Below are 16519 nucleotides of genomic sequence, written 5' to 3'. Positions count from 1 at the left end.
TACTTTCTCTTTCTCATCTTTTTCTTCTAGTCTTTTCATACATCTTAAACTGGATACACGTGTAAATATAGCATAGACATAATTTCAAAGGAAGTTTTATTGTGAAAATACTCAATGTATTTGAAGATGGTATTTCAGTGATCGGTTAGAATAATTAAGTCATAATAGTCAAAATAGTATGTATTTGTATTTTATTAAGTATTCTGTAGATAAAATTACAAAAACGTCATTTTATACCTGCAGTATTAAATTTGATAGACATTTTAATATGGTTTGATTGTAATAAAGAATGAGCTACTTAATAAAAATGCACTATTTCAATAGAAAACCCATCTTTGTTAAGAAATTACTTAACTTTTCATGTTATTCTTACCATAACTTCTCAAACATTAGGAATGATTTACCTGAAAAAGGCGAGTGGATCACTTACTGGGTGCAGCCATGTTGGGAATGATCAAAACTAAACTTGAGCTGCCTGTAGAGGCATCATAATCCAGTAGGGAGCAGAATACATGCATCAGATTACATACAACAGGTTTTTAGGGCAAATTTTGATCATGTTGATGAGATAGAGGTCTCAGAAAGCCATGAAGCAAACATGACACAAATGGTATTAAAGGGTTAAAACATCCAGATGGCCTATCAGGATTAGTACCTTCAGCAGAAACCTGCCATAACATGTCTACTGCTCCCTGGTGGAGGATCTAAAGGTGGAAAGGGTCAATTTTACTTCCTAATAAGTTATGTTTACCTGATGAAATAATTGTAATTATTAAATTGTTATTTTAACATTAGATAAAAAATATTTTAATCTAAAATTTAGATTTCTTTAAAATGATGTCATAGTGTAGGTTTCAAGGGTCCATTTGCTGGTTACAGAATATTTTATATCACAATATCCCATTTTTATCTCTCAAGATATTTTCATTCATACGGATCATGAACGATATGATATCACACAGCTCTACTTAAATTCTTTAAGTAAAACAAGCTGGACATCAGGCATAAATTTAACCCATCTGTGTTAATGCAGACACACATTAAATATATATTTATTTTACTTCTTACAGTCTGCAGGAAATGATCACACTTTTATTTTGACGTCTTAAATGGGTTTAGGTCAGGCGTGTGAATGACTCAGTGAAAATGTTAACAGCTATAATAAAAGCATGCTTTAATCATCCATCCATCCATCCATCCATCCATCCATCCATCCATCCGTTGTCTGTCCCGCTTGTCCACGCAGGGGGCTGGTGCCTGTCAATCTCTGGGAAAACAGGCGGGGTGCACCCTCGACCGCTTTTGCATATTCCGTCTGTGTGTTTCTTCTGATTGCATTTTTAGGTTGTTTAACACAGGAAACATTTTTTTTAACCTTGCTGACAGTTTTGACCACTGCTGTGGTCTTCCTCAGATATGGTGGTGTCACATCCTTTTCTGTTTATCTCAGGGCTGCGCTCTTCTCATCGATGACAGTCCCATGCGTGATCCAATGTGTAGACCCCATCTTCTCTGTTTATGGTTTCATGCCCACGTCTCCTTATTTCTAAGGCTTCTTTAATCCATCTTTTGTATTTCTGCTGTTCTGTGTTTAGGATCTTTGTTCTGTTCCAGTCCATTTTATAGTTTTCTCTTGTGCAGTGGTCTGTTACGGCAGATTTATTTATTGTACTTTCTGCTTCTTGTTTTGCTGCTCGTGTGTCTTCGGCTTGTTTCCTTCTCACACTCTTTTCTATGTTCTATTGTTGGTGTGTTGAGTTGGCGTCTGGTTTCTCCTATGTATGATTTATTGCAGAGTTTGCATGGGATTTCGTATATGACTCCACACTTACGTCCTGCTGATATCTCAGCCATAGCAATAAGGAGACGTGGACAAGGAACCATGAACAGAGACGATGGGGTTTACACATTGGATCACGCATGTCATCGCTGAGGAGAGCGGCCATAGTGGCTAGCTCTGATGAAGACTGCAGGAGTGGTCGAAACTGTAAGCAAGGTAAAAAAAAAAATTCCTGTGTTTAAAAAAGAACCTAAAAATGCACCCTGCACAGGTTGCCAGTCCAATCGCAGGGCAACACAGAGACACAGGACAAACAATCAAGCACACACACACACATTCACACCTAAGGATCATTTTAGAGAAACCAGTCATGTTTTTGGACTGTGGGAGGAAACCGGAGTACCCGGAGAGACCCCACGTGTGCACAGGGAGAACATCAAATCAATCAAATCAAAGATACTTTATTCATCCCAGAGGGAAATTAGAGTTTCAGTACACACAATTCAGAGATCAGACATACATGGGCAAGACACATGACAAGAATTGGTGACTGTGGTCATTCGCAACCATGAGTCGCGCCACCTTAATAGAGATAAGAGGGGTTACATGAGGATTGGTTCAGGTGGAGGGAAAAAAAGGCACTTCAGAGTTACCCTCCCACCAGGAGGGCAGCTTTGCTCTGCGAAAAATCACCTCAAACATATATGCAACAGACTTCAGACAACACACGTGTCCACTAGGTGGGGTGGTGGGTTGGGACTATCCCTACTTCAGTTCCTGCAGCCACAAAAGAAGCAGCGCATGTCACCTCAGTGTGGATAGGGGGAGGAGCATTGAGGGTTGGAGGGTTGCAGTGACCCTGGAACGTTTCAGCGGCCTTCCCGCAGTCCCGCCCAGGCTGGGATAGAAGACAGAATTGAGTTGCCATAGCGACAGCACATTCCGCATATCTTCATGCAGAAAGACCAGGGACCTTCATGCTGCAAGGCAACAGCGCTAACCGCTGTGCTGCTGGGCAGCATGGTTTAATCAGTTTGACAATAAAATCTAAATATTCAGCCAGCAGCTAAACTTATAGCTAAATAGATGAAAGGAAAGGTTTCATGTTGACTTAAAATGAAGTGTTTCAGTCATTTTTGACAAAGATTTCCTTTGTTTACTACAAATAATAAATATGTATGTAAATGAATATTTTGGTCCTTTGATCTACGTTTGTTTAATTATGCACTCCTGCATGATTTATTTTAGATGTTGCATCAAATCTTTGTGGTACCTGATGTAGAAGCCTCTCTTTGGGTTACTTCTTAGTGTTGTAGTCCCAGAACCCATGCTGCTGTTCATCAGCTGCTCCCTCAGATCATGAATTTTGGCCTCAAAACGGCTATACTCTGGAAGAAATAAAAACATTGTATTTATAATAATAAACCATTATCAATGACAATGAGTGACATGACAGCTGTTTTAACACCCTAGAAGGTAATGAGATATTCAGAGAAGCTGAAGTATTGTGCACACACTCTAAATGTAGGAAAAGCAGAGAGTGAGGGACGCTAAGTAAACACTGAGTGAACCTTCCAAGTCCCCACTGACCCGATTAGAACATGAGGACATGGTGACCTTGACTTGAGTCAAAAATAGTGAAAACACCTGCAAGCAGCATGCCATCGTTCTTAGCAACAGTTCTGGGGCAAAGGCAGCAGCCACCTGCAGGTTCTGTTCCAGAAAGTTCCTGATGAAGAAGAGAAGGGTGAACTCTGAAAGGTGCAGCCAACAGCCAAACGAGAGGTTTCACCTGGTATAAACCGAAAGAAAGTCTGATTGCATCACATTTTCCATCTAAGAGAGGTGAAAGGTCAGCCTTACACATACATGTGCATTAGTCTATGGTAGAACGCTTTGTAAGTCGTACTTTGGGGGAAAAAAGCTCTGGCGAGTCTGTTACAGCACGGAGAATTCAGCTAGAGAAGAAAGTAGCTTCAGACGGCAGGATTTGAAGTCTTATTTCCTGATATCTGGACAGCTTGCTTCTGATTGGTTAACAGCAATGAGAGTCCACCACTGATTCAGTTTGCTTTACAACGTTGATGTTTTATCTCCACAAAAAAAAGTCTGAAGGAGTTCTGCTGTGTGGTGGAGTAGCTAATGCTAACGTTAGCTTCTAATAGCCAAGATGCTCTCTGCTGTTTCCTGGACGCTAAACCAATAACAGCCTTCCCCATCGTGAGTCACGATGGGTGACTCCCTGAATGATAAGTGACAATGTGACGTAGATCTGTCAGGATTTTATAATTTAGTTTCACCATTTATTTTCATGTTCAGCCTGCATGAAAAACTCAGAGTGACACGATTTTAATCAGAAATAATTGTTAAAAATGCTTTTTTAGTGAAGTTGACCTTTAATTTCTCAGAATTTCATGGGATAAGTATAAATGTATCTGTGCTCCTGTTTATTTTTGTGAAAAACTCTCTTGTCTGATGGAATTAACATATTTAAATAAATAAAAAACATTTGCATGAAGCTCATTAACATTTCCCACATTAAGCTCATCTCACAGACATTAAAACTCCCCACTGGGGATAATCAGCTGTCTATAAAAGCCTGAGTGAAAGCTCCTGTTTACCTTCGGGTCGGTACTGAGCGATAATGGTTACGGTCTGGCCGGCGTTCTTCAGCGCCGCAGCAGCCTGCTCGTGTGTGGCCATACGCAGATCCACGCCGTTAACCTAAAATACACACACCCACAGTGAGTGTGTTTACAGCCATTAAAATGCACAAGAGTGTGTGTGAGGAATTCAGCGTTGATGAAAATGTCATTACACTGAGGATCTGATCGCCCTTGTGAAGCTCTCCGCTGAGATCGGCCGGCCCTCCTGCCAGGATGAAGGAGATAAAGATTCCTTCTCCATCCTCTCCGCCAACAATGTTAAAGCCCAGACCCGTGGAGCCTCGATGGATCAGAACTCGCCGGGGCTCCCTGAAACGTTTACCAACAGAGGCATCAATAAAGCTGAAAACTCAATAAGAAGGCACCACGCAGGAGAATGGTATCACCTGGGGATGTCATCGTCTCCCAGCATGCCGTGCAGAACAGGAGAAAACCGGCTCGGTGAGGTCGGAGTGAGGGCTTGTGGGTAATCAGATCCAAGATAGTTGGAGTGGCTCAGTTCAGTATCCATATGAGAATACGCTGCGGAAAAAGTTGTCACAAATCAGAGCTGTGATGTGGCGATAAACACGATGTCATTTGTCACAGGTGAGTTTAATCAGCAGAGTCTAAATTCTTATCAATTTACACGCTTCTATCCTTAGAATGTGTGAAACTTTTATGACTTTAAGAAGGATTGTGTTGGAAATCTGCATCCTACTAAAATCTGGGGTATAAAAGTGTCACCCAACTGTTGTTTAGCCCCAAAAATTCACAGTTTTAGTAGCTCAGATGATCACGCAAGTGACTAAATACTGCAAAAGTACAAAAGCGCATCAAATTTTCTGTGAGTAAACATTTTATTTATAATATTATATTATTTCTGAGCTAAATAGAAACTCCAGAGCTGAAATGTTGCATCTCATTTGTGTTGTCTGGCAACTCTTATCTTATGGTTTAGAAAAGAATGAAAAATTGTCTATCTGTAATCAAAGAGAAATGTACTCATCATTTTTATTAAATTAATGGTAAAATGCTTAGACTAAATGATGTGGCATTAATAAATTTTTGAAACGCGATGAGAAAAAGAAGTGCCACTAAAACCAGAGCGCGGATCTTACTGCTGGTGAGGTCTGGTGGGTTGTAGGAGTTGGTCAGAAACAGGTTGTTTGGCTTGGCCACTCTGAGGTACACCACCTCGCCCGTGTTCTTCAGAGCTCCAACTGCATCCTCGTGCATCACGTCCTCCAGACACACGTTGTTCACCTGCATGTTGACGGCAAGCAGGATTGCAAACAACTGCAGCTGTAGCGTAGACGTTCACCAGCAAATCCAAGCAGCTGAAACTTTATTTTACTCTAAATAAACATTAAGGTCAAGTTAGTGCATGCTACAATGAGATATGTATAACAATGTCTGACCTGCCAGTCAACATGTATTTATCCCCTTTAGGAGAACAGATGCTAGCACAAAAGCTTTCAGCAGTGAGCCGGTGGCCCCTCCATCTCTCTACTAACCAGACACGCATGCACAGGGAGCAGCAGATACCCAGGTATTAAGACATGATTAATATTAGCTAATCAGAACAATGCAATCAATATTTTATGACAAGTCTCAATGCACAAGAAATGCTGTCGCTGACTCACACACCATTTAGAGGAAACTAAGCTCCATTTTGAAGCTTTAGGTGTGAGTTTCTGTGTTGTCCACCAGACAGCAGCAGAGCTGTTTGAGAAGCATGATGTTGGATGTTTACAGTCATCCATCTGGCACATGCAGCATCATGTTAATGAGCGTAATGTCAGAGAGTAAAGCCTGCAGCTGTAAAGGCTTGGCTTCAGGACAAACGTGCATAATGTCTGTTTTAATGTGTGTGTGTTGCTATCTCTGCATCCATGTGCTTATTATTATATCTGCATGACTGACCGCTAAGATCTTGTCCCCGATCTGCAGACGTCCATCTTTGTGAGCCGCCCCGCCTTCGATGATCTTGGTGACGTAGATGCTGTTATCTCCCGGTATGTGCTGGTTTCCCACCCCTCCAGCGATGCTGAAACCCAATCCTGAGAAAAAAACCAAAGAGATAAAAGAAACACAGAGTGAGCAAAGAATTGGGGGACGCAGAAGAGATTTGCTAAATCCAGAAGGGCACAGCTTAGTTGGGCACATGGCGCCGCTAAGCCCACACAAAAGCCTCCGTGCTGGTAAACCAGCCCAGTCCTCCATGTACCTTTAGGCCCTTTGATGAGTTTGATTTCGGTGACTTTTTCTGCTGCTGGTTTTCTGCGGAGAACGTAGAGGCGGACAATAGCACCTGCCTCTTTCAGAGCCTCCACAGCCTGGCTGTGTGTCACCTCCCTCACATCGACATCATTCACAAATAGGATGCAGTCGTTCACACTGAGAAACAGAAAGTAGGCGACATGGAGAGAGTCGGTGAGTGGGAAAGTGAGAACAGCATGACTTTGGTGACTATATCAGGATAATTCTCCATTAGAAAATGTCAGAAACTAATTTTTAACATTTAAAGATGGTAGAATTTCTTCCTTGACTTGATCAAACCATAACCCTTATACCCTCCCAGTGCATTTTTTGTGCACATGGAGAAGAAACGTTAAAAAATTCAAGGATTAAATGCGGGTTAGTGTCGACATACGCTCCAGTATGAACCTTGAGAGCCATTTTTGGTGAGGAAAAAGCTTTGGTGCTCCTGTGTCAGGAAGTAGACATTAGTTGGATGAGAGGAGGTGGAAAATGGACATGGAGTCTTACTGATGATCATTCATGATATCCAAGCATCTCGCCTCTGATTGACTAACAGCAATGCAACTTTCCCACTGCCTTCATTCGCTCTTAAATGTTGTTTTATCTCCACAAATAACAGAAGCCTGAAGGAGTTCTGCCATGTTTTGGGGTTGCTAATGCTAACGGTTAGCTTCTACTAGCCAAGATGTGCTCTGCTCTCTCCTGGACACTAAACCAATAATAGCCTTCCAGTTCACGAGCCAAGATGGCAGAATGCTAATTTACAGTGTGATGCAGATCCGTGAGGCCTTTTCTGACCCGAGCATTTCATCGTCCACTTTCATTCAGCGGCTAATACAGGAGAAGTAAGGGACTATGTTCATGCTCCTCATGCACGTGGAGCTGAGAGACCGATCATATTTCTAAAAGAACAAGTGTTATACGTCTCAGAGAGCCTCACTCTGAACCCTCCACAGCATGAATTTTTGTCTTTTGGCTGAAAAAAAAATTGTACACCCCATATTTTTGGAGCTTGGTTGTCTCTGAAAATATAGCCATCAGAAAATTTGCCCCCCCCCCCCCCCCCCCCCCCCCCCACCCCCCAGAATCAGGTTTTCTGCAGTGGTATATCAGTGGTTTACCAACCCAAAAAATTATATATTTATTAGAAAACAAGTTTATTGGATCTAACCAATAAACACTTCAGTTTCCAAAAAAGCGTCTATGCATCAAACCTTATTATTAACTTATTTTCTTATTTATGTATAAAATATTGAAATTCTGTGTATTTAAATGTGCAAAACAACAGACTGATAGTAGTGAAAACATTTAGCAAATATGCTAAATAAAAAATAAGGCTAAATAAAAGTAAGTTAAAGAAAAAACCTGATTATTGGTAAACTGTTTAAAATATAAGGACTTAACGGTTGAAAATATTCAAAATACTTGCAAGTGTAGCTAAACAATAAGAAAAAAAGTCACAGTTGAGACCGGGAAACAAACCTGCACAAAACTGCCTACCAGCCCAGTGCCCTGACCACTAGGCTACCAATACGCTAGATGACACCAATCACCAATCACCTAAGCCACACTTCCTGTGCTGGCCAGAGGAAAACGGTTTCAGACCAGAGACTAGCTTCCAGAGAGGAGCAGGGCCTGATGACGGGATTAGTTTAATTGATGCTTTACAGGATTTTCAAAGTAAGAAAGAAATCGGTCTTTTATATAGCGTCTCTCAAGATAAAAATCATGAGGTGCTTCACAAAAATAAATAAATAAAAACAAATAAAAACTAAACAAAAAATTAAATATTAAAAAGATTTCAAAAATGATTAAAATATATTTAAAATTAGAAAAATTTAAAGTAAATATTGTGAATAAAATTATAAGGAAAGGGGAAGAGAAAATGAATGAAATTAATGAATGAAAATGAAAGAGGGAAATCAGTGACCTCAAAATTTGCAGCAGGAACAAGACAATGCATGAATGCTGCCAACATTGTTTTTTTTCATGGAGGAAGTAACAATATCACTTGGTTAAAAGCTCCAACGTGTGGATTTCCATGATATGGAAAACTCTTAAGGTTTCTTTTCAGCAATATGCAATAACCTTCAGTAACCACCAGGGGGCCACGGATCTAGTAAACGTGCAGAAAACCCTCCTGGTGTTGGCTGTTTCTGAAAACAATGAGCAATGACGATTATTGCTGGCATTCAAATTAAATTTGATCATAAGTAGACGTGATTGTAGCAGTTTAGTCAGAACAATCCAATAAACACACCCTCCTCTTTGCAACATAAAATGTTCCCAGCTGATTACATGAACCCCCAGTAAACTCTTGAAGAGTAGTAGAGGTTCTAGTTTTAAGTCATTTCACGTGGGCGAATAAGAAAGCATCTTTTTGTGTTTTAAATCTCCAGAGACAGCAGCGTCTTAACGCAGCGCAGAAACACACAAAATGAAGGTTTTATAAGGTTTTCATTTTTTATCACAAGGAATAGAACATTTCTGAGAAGATCCTTCAAGGTGTTTGAGATATGCTGCTTGTGGCAGACTGTAAAAATGCCAAGAAAAAAAGAAAAATATGCATTCTGGCCAATACAAGCATTTCCTGCTGTAAACAGTCTTTCCAGATGGACGTTTTTAGGTCAGCTGTGTAGAGATGAGAATGCCTCTGTGCACATCTTGTTTATTCCAGCATAATCAGTGAAACGGGGTATAAATAACTCTAATCATTCAGAAAAGGCAAGCTGTGTCTTCTCTGGCGTCAGCAGCAAAACAAACTTTCTGTGACATATTTCCATCGTGAGGTCCTTTAGGATTTGATTACTTGAATTTTAATAGTAGTTAGACTTAATTTGCCAGAGTCTGTCAGAACAAAGAGGTTATTCCTAAAATATGTTGCTACTATTTTGTTTTTATAAATGATCATAACTTTTTCTAAATATTACACAATCATTATGCAACAGGACTTTTTGGCCTTTTGAGCAAGCTGAGTGGGTAAAGGTAGAAGTGCCTTCAGGGTTAGCTTTTTTTCTGACAAAAGAATAATGTTCTAAAAGCAACACTTAAGAGTTTTTAACTACTGCTTTCAAACTGGTTTCAGTGGTTCTTCAACCAGAAACTTGAGGAGTTTCACATTGAATAGAACTCTGCTGCCCTCTGCTGACCAGAAATTGCACTTAAGAGTTTTGTAGTTCGGATAGGAACACTAGTGGAAGGTCTAATCCTGCTTTATAGCCATTTACTGTGCCAGTAGAGGTTAGCCTTATTAGTTTGCTGCCCGATAATCCATACATCCATTGTCTGAACCCCCTTGTCCATGGGGGGGGGGGGGGGGGGGGGGTGATGCCTACACCCTGGACAAAGTGCCTGTCCATCGCAAGGCAACACAGAGACACACAGGACAATCATGCATGCACGCGCGCACGCAAACACACACACACCTAAGGACAATTTTGACGGACCAATCAACCTAACAGTCGTGTTTTTGGACTGTGGGGGGAAGCCGGAGCACCCGGAGAGAACCTGCACATGCACAGGGAGAGCGTGTTAACTCAATGCAGAAAGATCCCAGGCCGGGAAGCTAACCCAGGACCTTCTTGCTGCAAGGCAACAGCTTTAACCAATGTGTCACTGTGCAGCCCCTATCCGATGACAAAAAATGTAAAAGGAAGAAGAATTTGCTTTTTTTTTGGTTGGCATTAAAGACGAGCCTGGAGGTAAACGTAAGAGAGTAATGTCTTTGGAGGTAAAGCAAAGAGCTAAAACCAGAGTGGCCTATACTTGTCTGAGGGAGTGGAAGGAGGCTTTAAAATCTTGTACTGATGATGACCTAGCTTTGTTGCTACTTGACTTGCAAGTAATAACACTTTTGGTCCGGCAGTTCGGATCTTTTTACTTAATGGTTTATTTTATTAGCTAGCTCACATTAGTGTTAGCTTGTTGTTAGCTACAACAGGTTTGCAACAGTGTTTCCAGTAGAAGTGCAAATATTCACTAGTCTCACGATTCAATTAGATTACAATTATTGTGTGAATGATTCGATTCAATGTCATGATGCATATGATTTCATATGGATTTGTTTTCATAAATCAATAGGTGTCCGATAGAACATGCCATCACCCAAAAAGCTCTTCATTCACAACAGTCCTCAGGCTGTGGGGAAAACATGCTCTGCAGATGCTAACAAAATCTTAAAAAAAAAAAAAAAAAAAATACTGAAAACCTATAGGACATGCCTAATTCTTGTCTTTCATTTAGTTAATAAAATCCATAATAGGTCCATATCTTAAATTTCAATGCCTTTGAGCCAGTGGCAGCTCCAGAATTTTTTTTCTGCAGGTGCTATGAAGGAGCTAGTCTTTTAATTGAGGGTGCTTTGAAGGAAGTGGTCATGCTTACCTGTTGTTCTCTAAAACACCTTCAACACTAGCAGATACACATGCGTGTACAAAACCTCAACAACACCTGAAACAATCATTAATATACATTATTAACATATGAACAATCTCTGACTTTTCCATGAAATCATAAACACATACAGCCACACAGAAAACCATCTATAGTGTTGCAAGGTTAGCTAACGTTAGCATTAGCATTTCCAGCAGCTAAACCCTCGACTGCTGCAGTGGTTGAGGGTTGACTCTCTTCATCCAGATCCGTAGGTTTTTGTGGGTCTGAGATCACTTCTAAAGATTCATTCATTTCTGACTGAACCCGTGGAAATTTGGGCAACAAAAACCGATCCATTTTACCCATAGACTGTACATATACCACTAGCTCCACCTTTCACTCGTTCGCAGGTGGAAAATGAGGTCAAAGGTTAACAAATTTCGTGTTTTGGTTTAAGTTTTTACTATCTACATGATAATTTACTGATTTTTGTTTTGTATGTTAATTATCACATCCACACGTTAAATTAAAATTAAATTGTAAAAATTTTTTTTTAAAATCTAATATGGTTTATACTTGGGGTGCAATGACTAATCCAGGAGTAGCTATAGCGCCCCCTAGCGCTCCCCTGGCACCGCCACTGCTTTGAGCAGCTTGGATGTCAGATACTGATACCGCAGTTCAACAGGTGTGTCCTCCTCTCCTCTATTTATTTTATTTAACCTTTACTTACCCAGGAAAATAACCCACTGAGATTAAAAACCTCTTTTTCAAGGGAGTCCTGCAGCAAACATCACATAAATATACAGAAACGAAGTTTACACAATTAAGACCCATATAAAAAAAACAAAAAAACATAATAAAAAATAGCTAAAAACTAAAATAAATACAATTCCTAAAAAACAAAACAAAACTAAGAAACAAGTAGATTTAAAACCTTAAAATAATCTAAATAAAACTGTTGCATGTCAGTATATTGCTCTCAAGATTCCTTAGATAGGATTTAAAATTTTGCAAGTGTGACTTGACCCATCGGGCTCACTCGGTTTGGGTTTGGTCAGGTTAGAACTCCAGCGCTCAGCCCTGCACCGCCACTTAAAGGCGGACAATATTTCATCATCAGTAAATGTGGCGACACACACACATCCCACTGCACAAATGCAGCAATACAAATCAAACACTACAATCGATTATGGCGTCCTTCTTCAACGATGCACCGTGGTTCATGTATGCATCTGGATGCATCAATTGTTAGATTATTTTCCTCACAGGGAGAAACCTTTGAAGTGATACTTCCACATTGTAAATGTTACCTCAGCCGTCCGTCCTGAGCTGCGGCTCCTCCAGGTATGATTTTGGTGATGAAGATGCTGGGGTCGTCGCCCACATGAGGGTTGTCTGTTCCCCCTGCTATGCTGAAACCAAGGCCCGAGTTGCCCTGCAGCAGCAAACCCACAGCAGTATTTACTGACTTTGAAAACACAGCGACACGAGCTTTTTAAAGTATCAAATGAAGTCCAACGTCCCAAACCTACTCGTTCTAGTGTGATTTCCTCGTACTCGATTTCTCCTTCCGTCCCATTTACCTGTCAGAGGAACAGGCAATCTTTCAGGATTTGACTTGTTCAATAAGACACAGCTGGAGATGGTTAACCCATTTCTAGCCTGAGCTCTGGGCTGGATCATCTCAGCACCACTAATTTAGCTGGATTTGACCCGTGGGTGAACAACCTGACTAAAAATACCAGCCTTACCTCTGCAATTAGGAAACTCCCAGAGGAAGAGGGAAGTTAAGAAGCTTCAAACTTTACAGTTTTCAGGTTCCGACCCAGAAAAACACTTTTCTTGTTGCAGTGATTGTCTAAAACAAACTTCTGGGTGACAGCTGAGTGTGAAGCCTCATGTTCCCATCCCTCACATGATTATTCAGTGATTTAGACATTAAAAACAGCATCATTAGGAGAGGGCGACTCAGATACATGTTACTGTCACACCAAACGTTCATCAAACAGAGAAAAGGAGTTAAATTAATTACTCTTCTCTTTCAGAATAAAACAAAAAAGCAAGAAATAATTGCACTGCTTATACAGGCTGAAAATGGAGGCAGCTACGTTGTTCCAATATAATAATGAAAAATTTAAGATGGTCCTTACATATGGTGAGCCATCGAGTGTATCAGTGTTCACAACCACTGGAGGAGTGTTTCCCTGCAGGGAGAAAGAGAAAGATATTAGGGAATAATGGCAGGAACTCATAGAAGAGGCTGAAAGCTGGCGTCTCGTCAGGACTGATGGCCGTTTCAGGGTGACGATGAAGACCTCGCTCTGCTGCAGCTGTCACCCTGCTAAAGAGTAAAAACCACCACTCCACAGCCGTTTGTTATCATCCATCCATAATGAGCACAAAATAATTCATGCTAGCTCCAGTGCTTTGATTATGTCACATTTGCTGTCCTAATGGTTGCTTTATTTGGCTGCAGGTGTGGGTCTAATGAGGCTGTGTTAACTGGAGCTGCAAACGACCGTCTCATGGACGCTGTGGACGGAGGACACGCAGCCCTCCATCCCAGCAGTCATTTCAAACGCTCTGAGTAAATTACGTTCAGGCACATGGTTGGCAAGGGTCCAACACACTCAGAGGATGACGAGGATGCACAAAGTTGGTAGCTAAACACTGACAAGCAGCACGGTTAACTCAGACTGCCCACATCATCATGGCCATTTATTCTCAGACCACGGGTTCTCTGATATGATTTGTGCCAAACGGACAGATGAAGATGTACAAGGAGACAAGATGTTATGAAAACAAAAAAGGCCCACGCAGGAAATCAAAGTTTAGGTTTTGATTAGTAGCCAAGCTCTTCATTTGGCCCGTCTGAAGTCCTCATTTTCCTCCTCGTACATCATTTCTCCCGGTGAAACTAACGACTCTAAAAGTTCCCCCAAAAAGATTCCAAGAATTCCCAAGTCCCAATAAACCAGAAGATGGAAGAAAACACGAGCCAACATGTAAAAAAGCAGCTTTAACCTCTACTGGACATCATTTCCTGATTATCACTAATCAAATTAAATAATTTTCAATACTTTCTTAAAAGTGTACTTTTCTCATCAATGTAACTTATGGAGTAATATGGGGGGACGTGTACTTTGCTGATTGGAAAACTGAACTCCACCTGCTCTCTTGGACACTCCGATTAGCATGAACACGCTGCATCTAAAGTGCTTACAGCAGCAAAGAGCAGTGTATGAAATCAGCCCACTGACCTTCACAGACCTGACAGCTCCGACACACACAGACAGCTAACACACAGCAACGCTGAACCCGTTCCCTCAGCTTTTACAATAAAACACCCCACTTTCCTCAGCAGCGCTCCCCTCTGCTCCTATTTCAGCGGTGGGCCGTCACTCAGTCTAATGTATGTTTTAATCTAACGTTTCTGCACAAGACTTTTCAAAACTGCAGCACTGCTCTGGCCATTTAAGAATAATCACAAATGTCAGCAGAAAACAGCAGCAGCTGACAGCGTTCGCATTGCATTTGTTTCCCAGGATTTTACACGATTTGCAATTAAAAGTGACATCTTGTTTGTGACACTGTGGATGTGAAAAAGGGCTTTCTGTAAAACTCTTTTGTACGTTCATTCTGTGCTTTTATTCTTGTTCTCTTCTCACACAGTTTAGTAAGCGCTCTGATGATGGCTAGAGATACTAGCTGAAACATGTCAGGAGAAAAACAATTTTTTTTACCAAACTGTGTAGGAAAAGAACAAGAAATGGATTTTCTTTAGTATTTTTTGTGGAATTTAAGTTCAGCTAACCACTGAGTGTCTATTTAATGAAGCAGAACAGCAGCAGGAGAAAACATAATAAAGTTTGTAGTTTTGCACGAAGTCTCTGCTTCTTTAAACACAGGCTGCTCAGTTATGAGAGTTTGGTGGTCGTGTTTTTTTCAGTATTTGAATTATAATCATTTAATATGAACCCTCAATGAAATGGGTAAAATGTTGCATTTATTTCTCATCTTAAGATAAAAAATCACCATGAATGTTGGAACATGGCTCGTCAAAATAAGAGCACCAAAGTATACACACACACACACACACACACACACACACACACACAATAACATTTCTAGAGTGATGGAATTTTGTCTCTACAACTGGTTGTTGGTGTAAATAAACAGTTTTTAAACCATTCAAATAAAATAATTCCCCATAAATGTTTATTGCATTGAAATAATATTTTTATGTGTGTATGTTTATATATATGTAACACATTCTAACACTGAGTGCTATAAAAGCAGAGAAGAGCTGCTAAGAGACCCTGGATGTCCAACTATTGTGTACATTATAATGCCCCTGTGTATTTTTTTTTTCCAGTTTCATCTTACATCACTCTGCAATTAAAGCTCTCTTGTGGAGTTTTCTCCTTTCAATTATGTATGATTTTCCAGAAATCCATAAAAGTGATTGTCCTATTACGTACTGTGCATCTTTTTTCTGCTAAGCCCGTCCCGTAGAGCTTAATGCAAAATGAACTGAGCGCTGACAGTGTTAGACTAATGCTTACGTACAAATGTCAATCACAGCGCGTACTCGAGCGTTTAAGGATCTTTTCTTCTTCTTCTTAAACTTTTAGAAAATGAGGTGTTTAGGGTAGAATCTGTGAGGTTTGACAAAATAATAAACTTCAATAATGATGTATATATTTTTTGAGTTATAGTAACCATTGTGGGCCTATATTTAAGGGCTGAAACAAATCTATGCTTTGCATTTTTTAAAATGAACGTTTGAAATCATGTTCTCGAGAGGTTAACGAGAACAGATGTTATCTTTTAATGCCTTCATGCTACTCAAGACCACTCAGTCCTGATGGTGAAAAAAGGAAGTTTGATTTGAAATGAGCAGAAATGATAAAAAGTCCTTGCTGCGTGCTAATTATCACTGATCAAACACTTCCTGTTTAATATTGTGTAGGTCCTCTTGTTGCTCCTAAAACAGCTTGAGTCTATTAAGGCACTGGGCTCTTTTCATGAGGCATCCTCTCATTATGTATGTCACTGTGTTTCTTTGAATGAGAGGGCGATAGGAACATGTTTCCTTGTTCTTAGTCTTTGCAGATATGCCTTCTGTCTCCTCCAGGTGCACGGAGGATTTAGCGGGACCATCTGTGACAAAGACTGGATGCATGTGTTTCTCAGGAACTCCATGAGACCTCTGAGGGCGTCACGAAGCATCAAACGGCAAGATGTCTTGTATCTCGCAAGGTGCTGCTGATGAACGTGTTTATGTTCTCGGATAAGGTTTGTGTAAAAGCCACAAGCTGTGGATCACACTCACGTCTCTGCATGGAATTGGACAACGCTAGGACACATCAGAGCAACAACACAACATGACATAGTCGTCAGTGCAGAAATCAGTCCGCCATACACCATCAAAGCAGCAAATACATCCTAA

General features: G+C 40.5%; 1 protein-coding gene across 5 annotated transcripts in view; it reads right to left on the bottom strand.

The window, feature by feature from the left end:
- Positions 1-16519, bottom strand: part of LOC107386432 (disks large homolog 4) — a 99967-nt gene that overhangs the window by 12242 nt on the left and 71206 nt on the right. For all 5 annotated transcript variants that reach the window (XM_015960812.3, XM_015960810.3, XM_015960811.3 and 2 more), the window contains 10 exons: positions 13218-13271; positions 12600-12650; positions 12378-12502; positions 6656-6825; positions 6352-6488; positions 5547-5691; positions 4833-4968; positions 4599-4755; positions 4402-4504; positions 3054-3168 (listed from right to left, as the gene is read on the bottom strand). In XM_015960812.3, the coding sequence (XP_015816298.1) occupies positions 3054-3168; positions 4402-4504; positions 4599-4755; positions 4833-4968; positions 5547-5691; positions 6352-6488; positions 6656-6825; positions 12378-12502; positions 12600-12650; positions 13218-13271 (1193 nt within the window). The remainder of the gene's footprint in view (positions 1-3053; positions 3169-4401; positions 4505-4598; positions 4756-4832; positions 4969-5546; positions 5692-6351; positions 6489-6655; positions 6826-12377; positions 12503-12599; positions 12651-13217; positions 13272-16519) is intronic.

This window comes from Nothobranchius furzeri, chromosome 10, assembly GCF_043380555.1.
Source record: "Nothobranchius furzeri strain GRZ-AD chromosome 10, NfurGRZ-RIMD1, whole genome shotgun sequence".
NCBI classification, from domain to species: Eukaryota; Metazoa; Chordata; class Actinopteri; order Cyprinodontiformes; family Nothobranchiidae; genus Nothobranchius; species Nothobranchius furzeri.
This window is presented reverse-complemented; position numbering and strand designations above follow the sequence as displayed.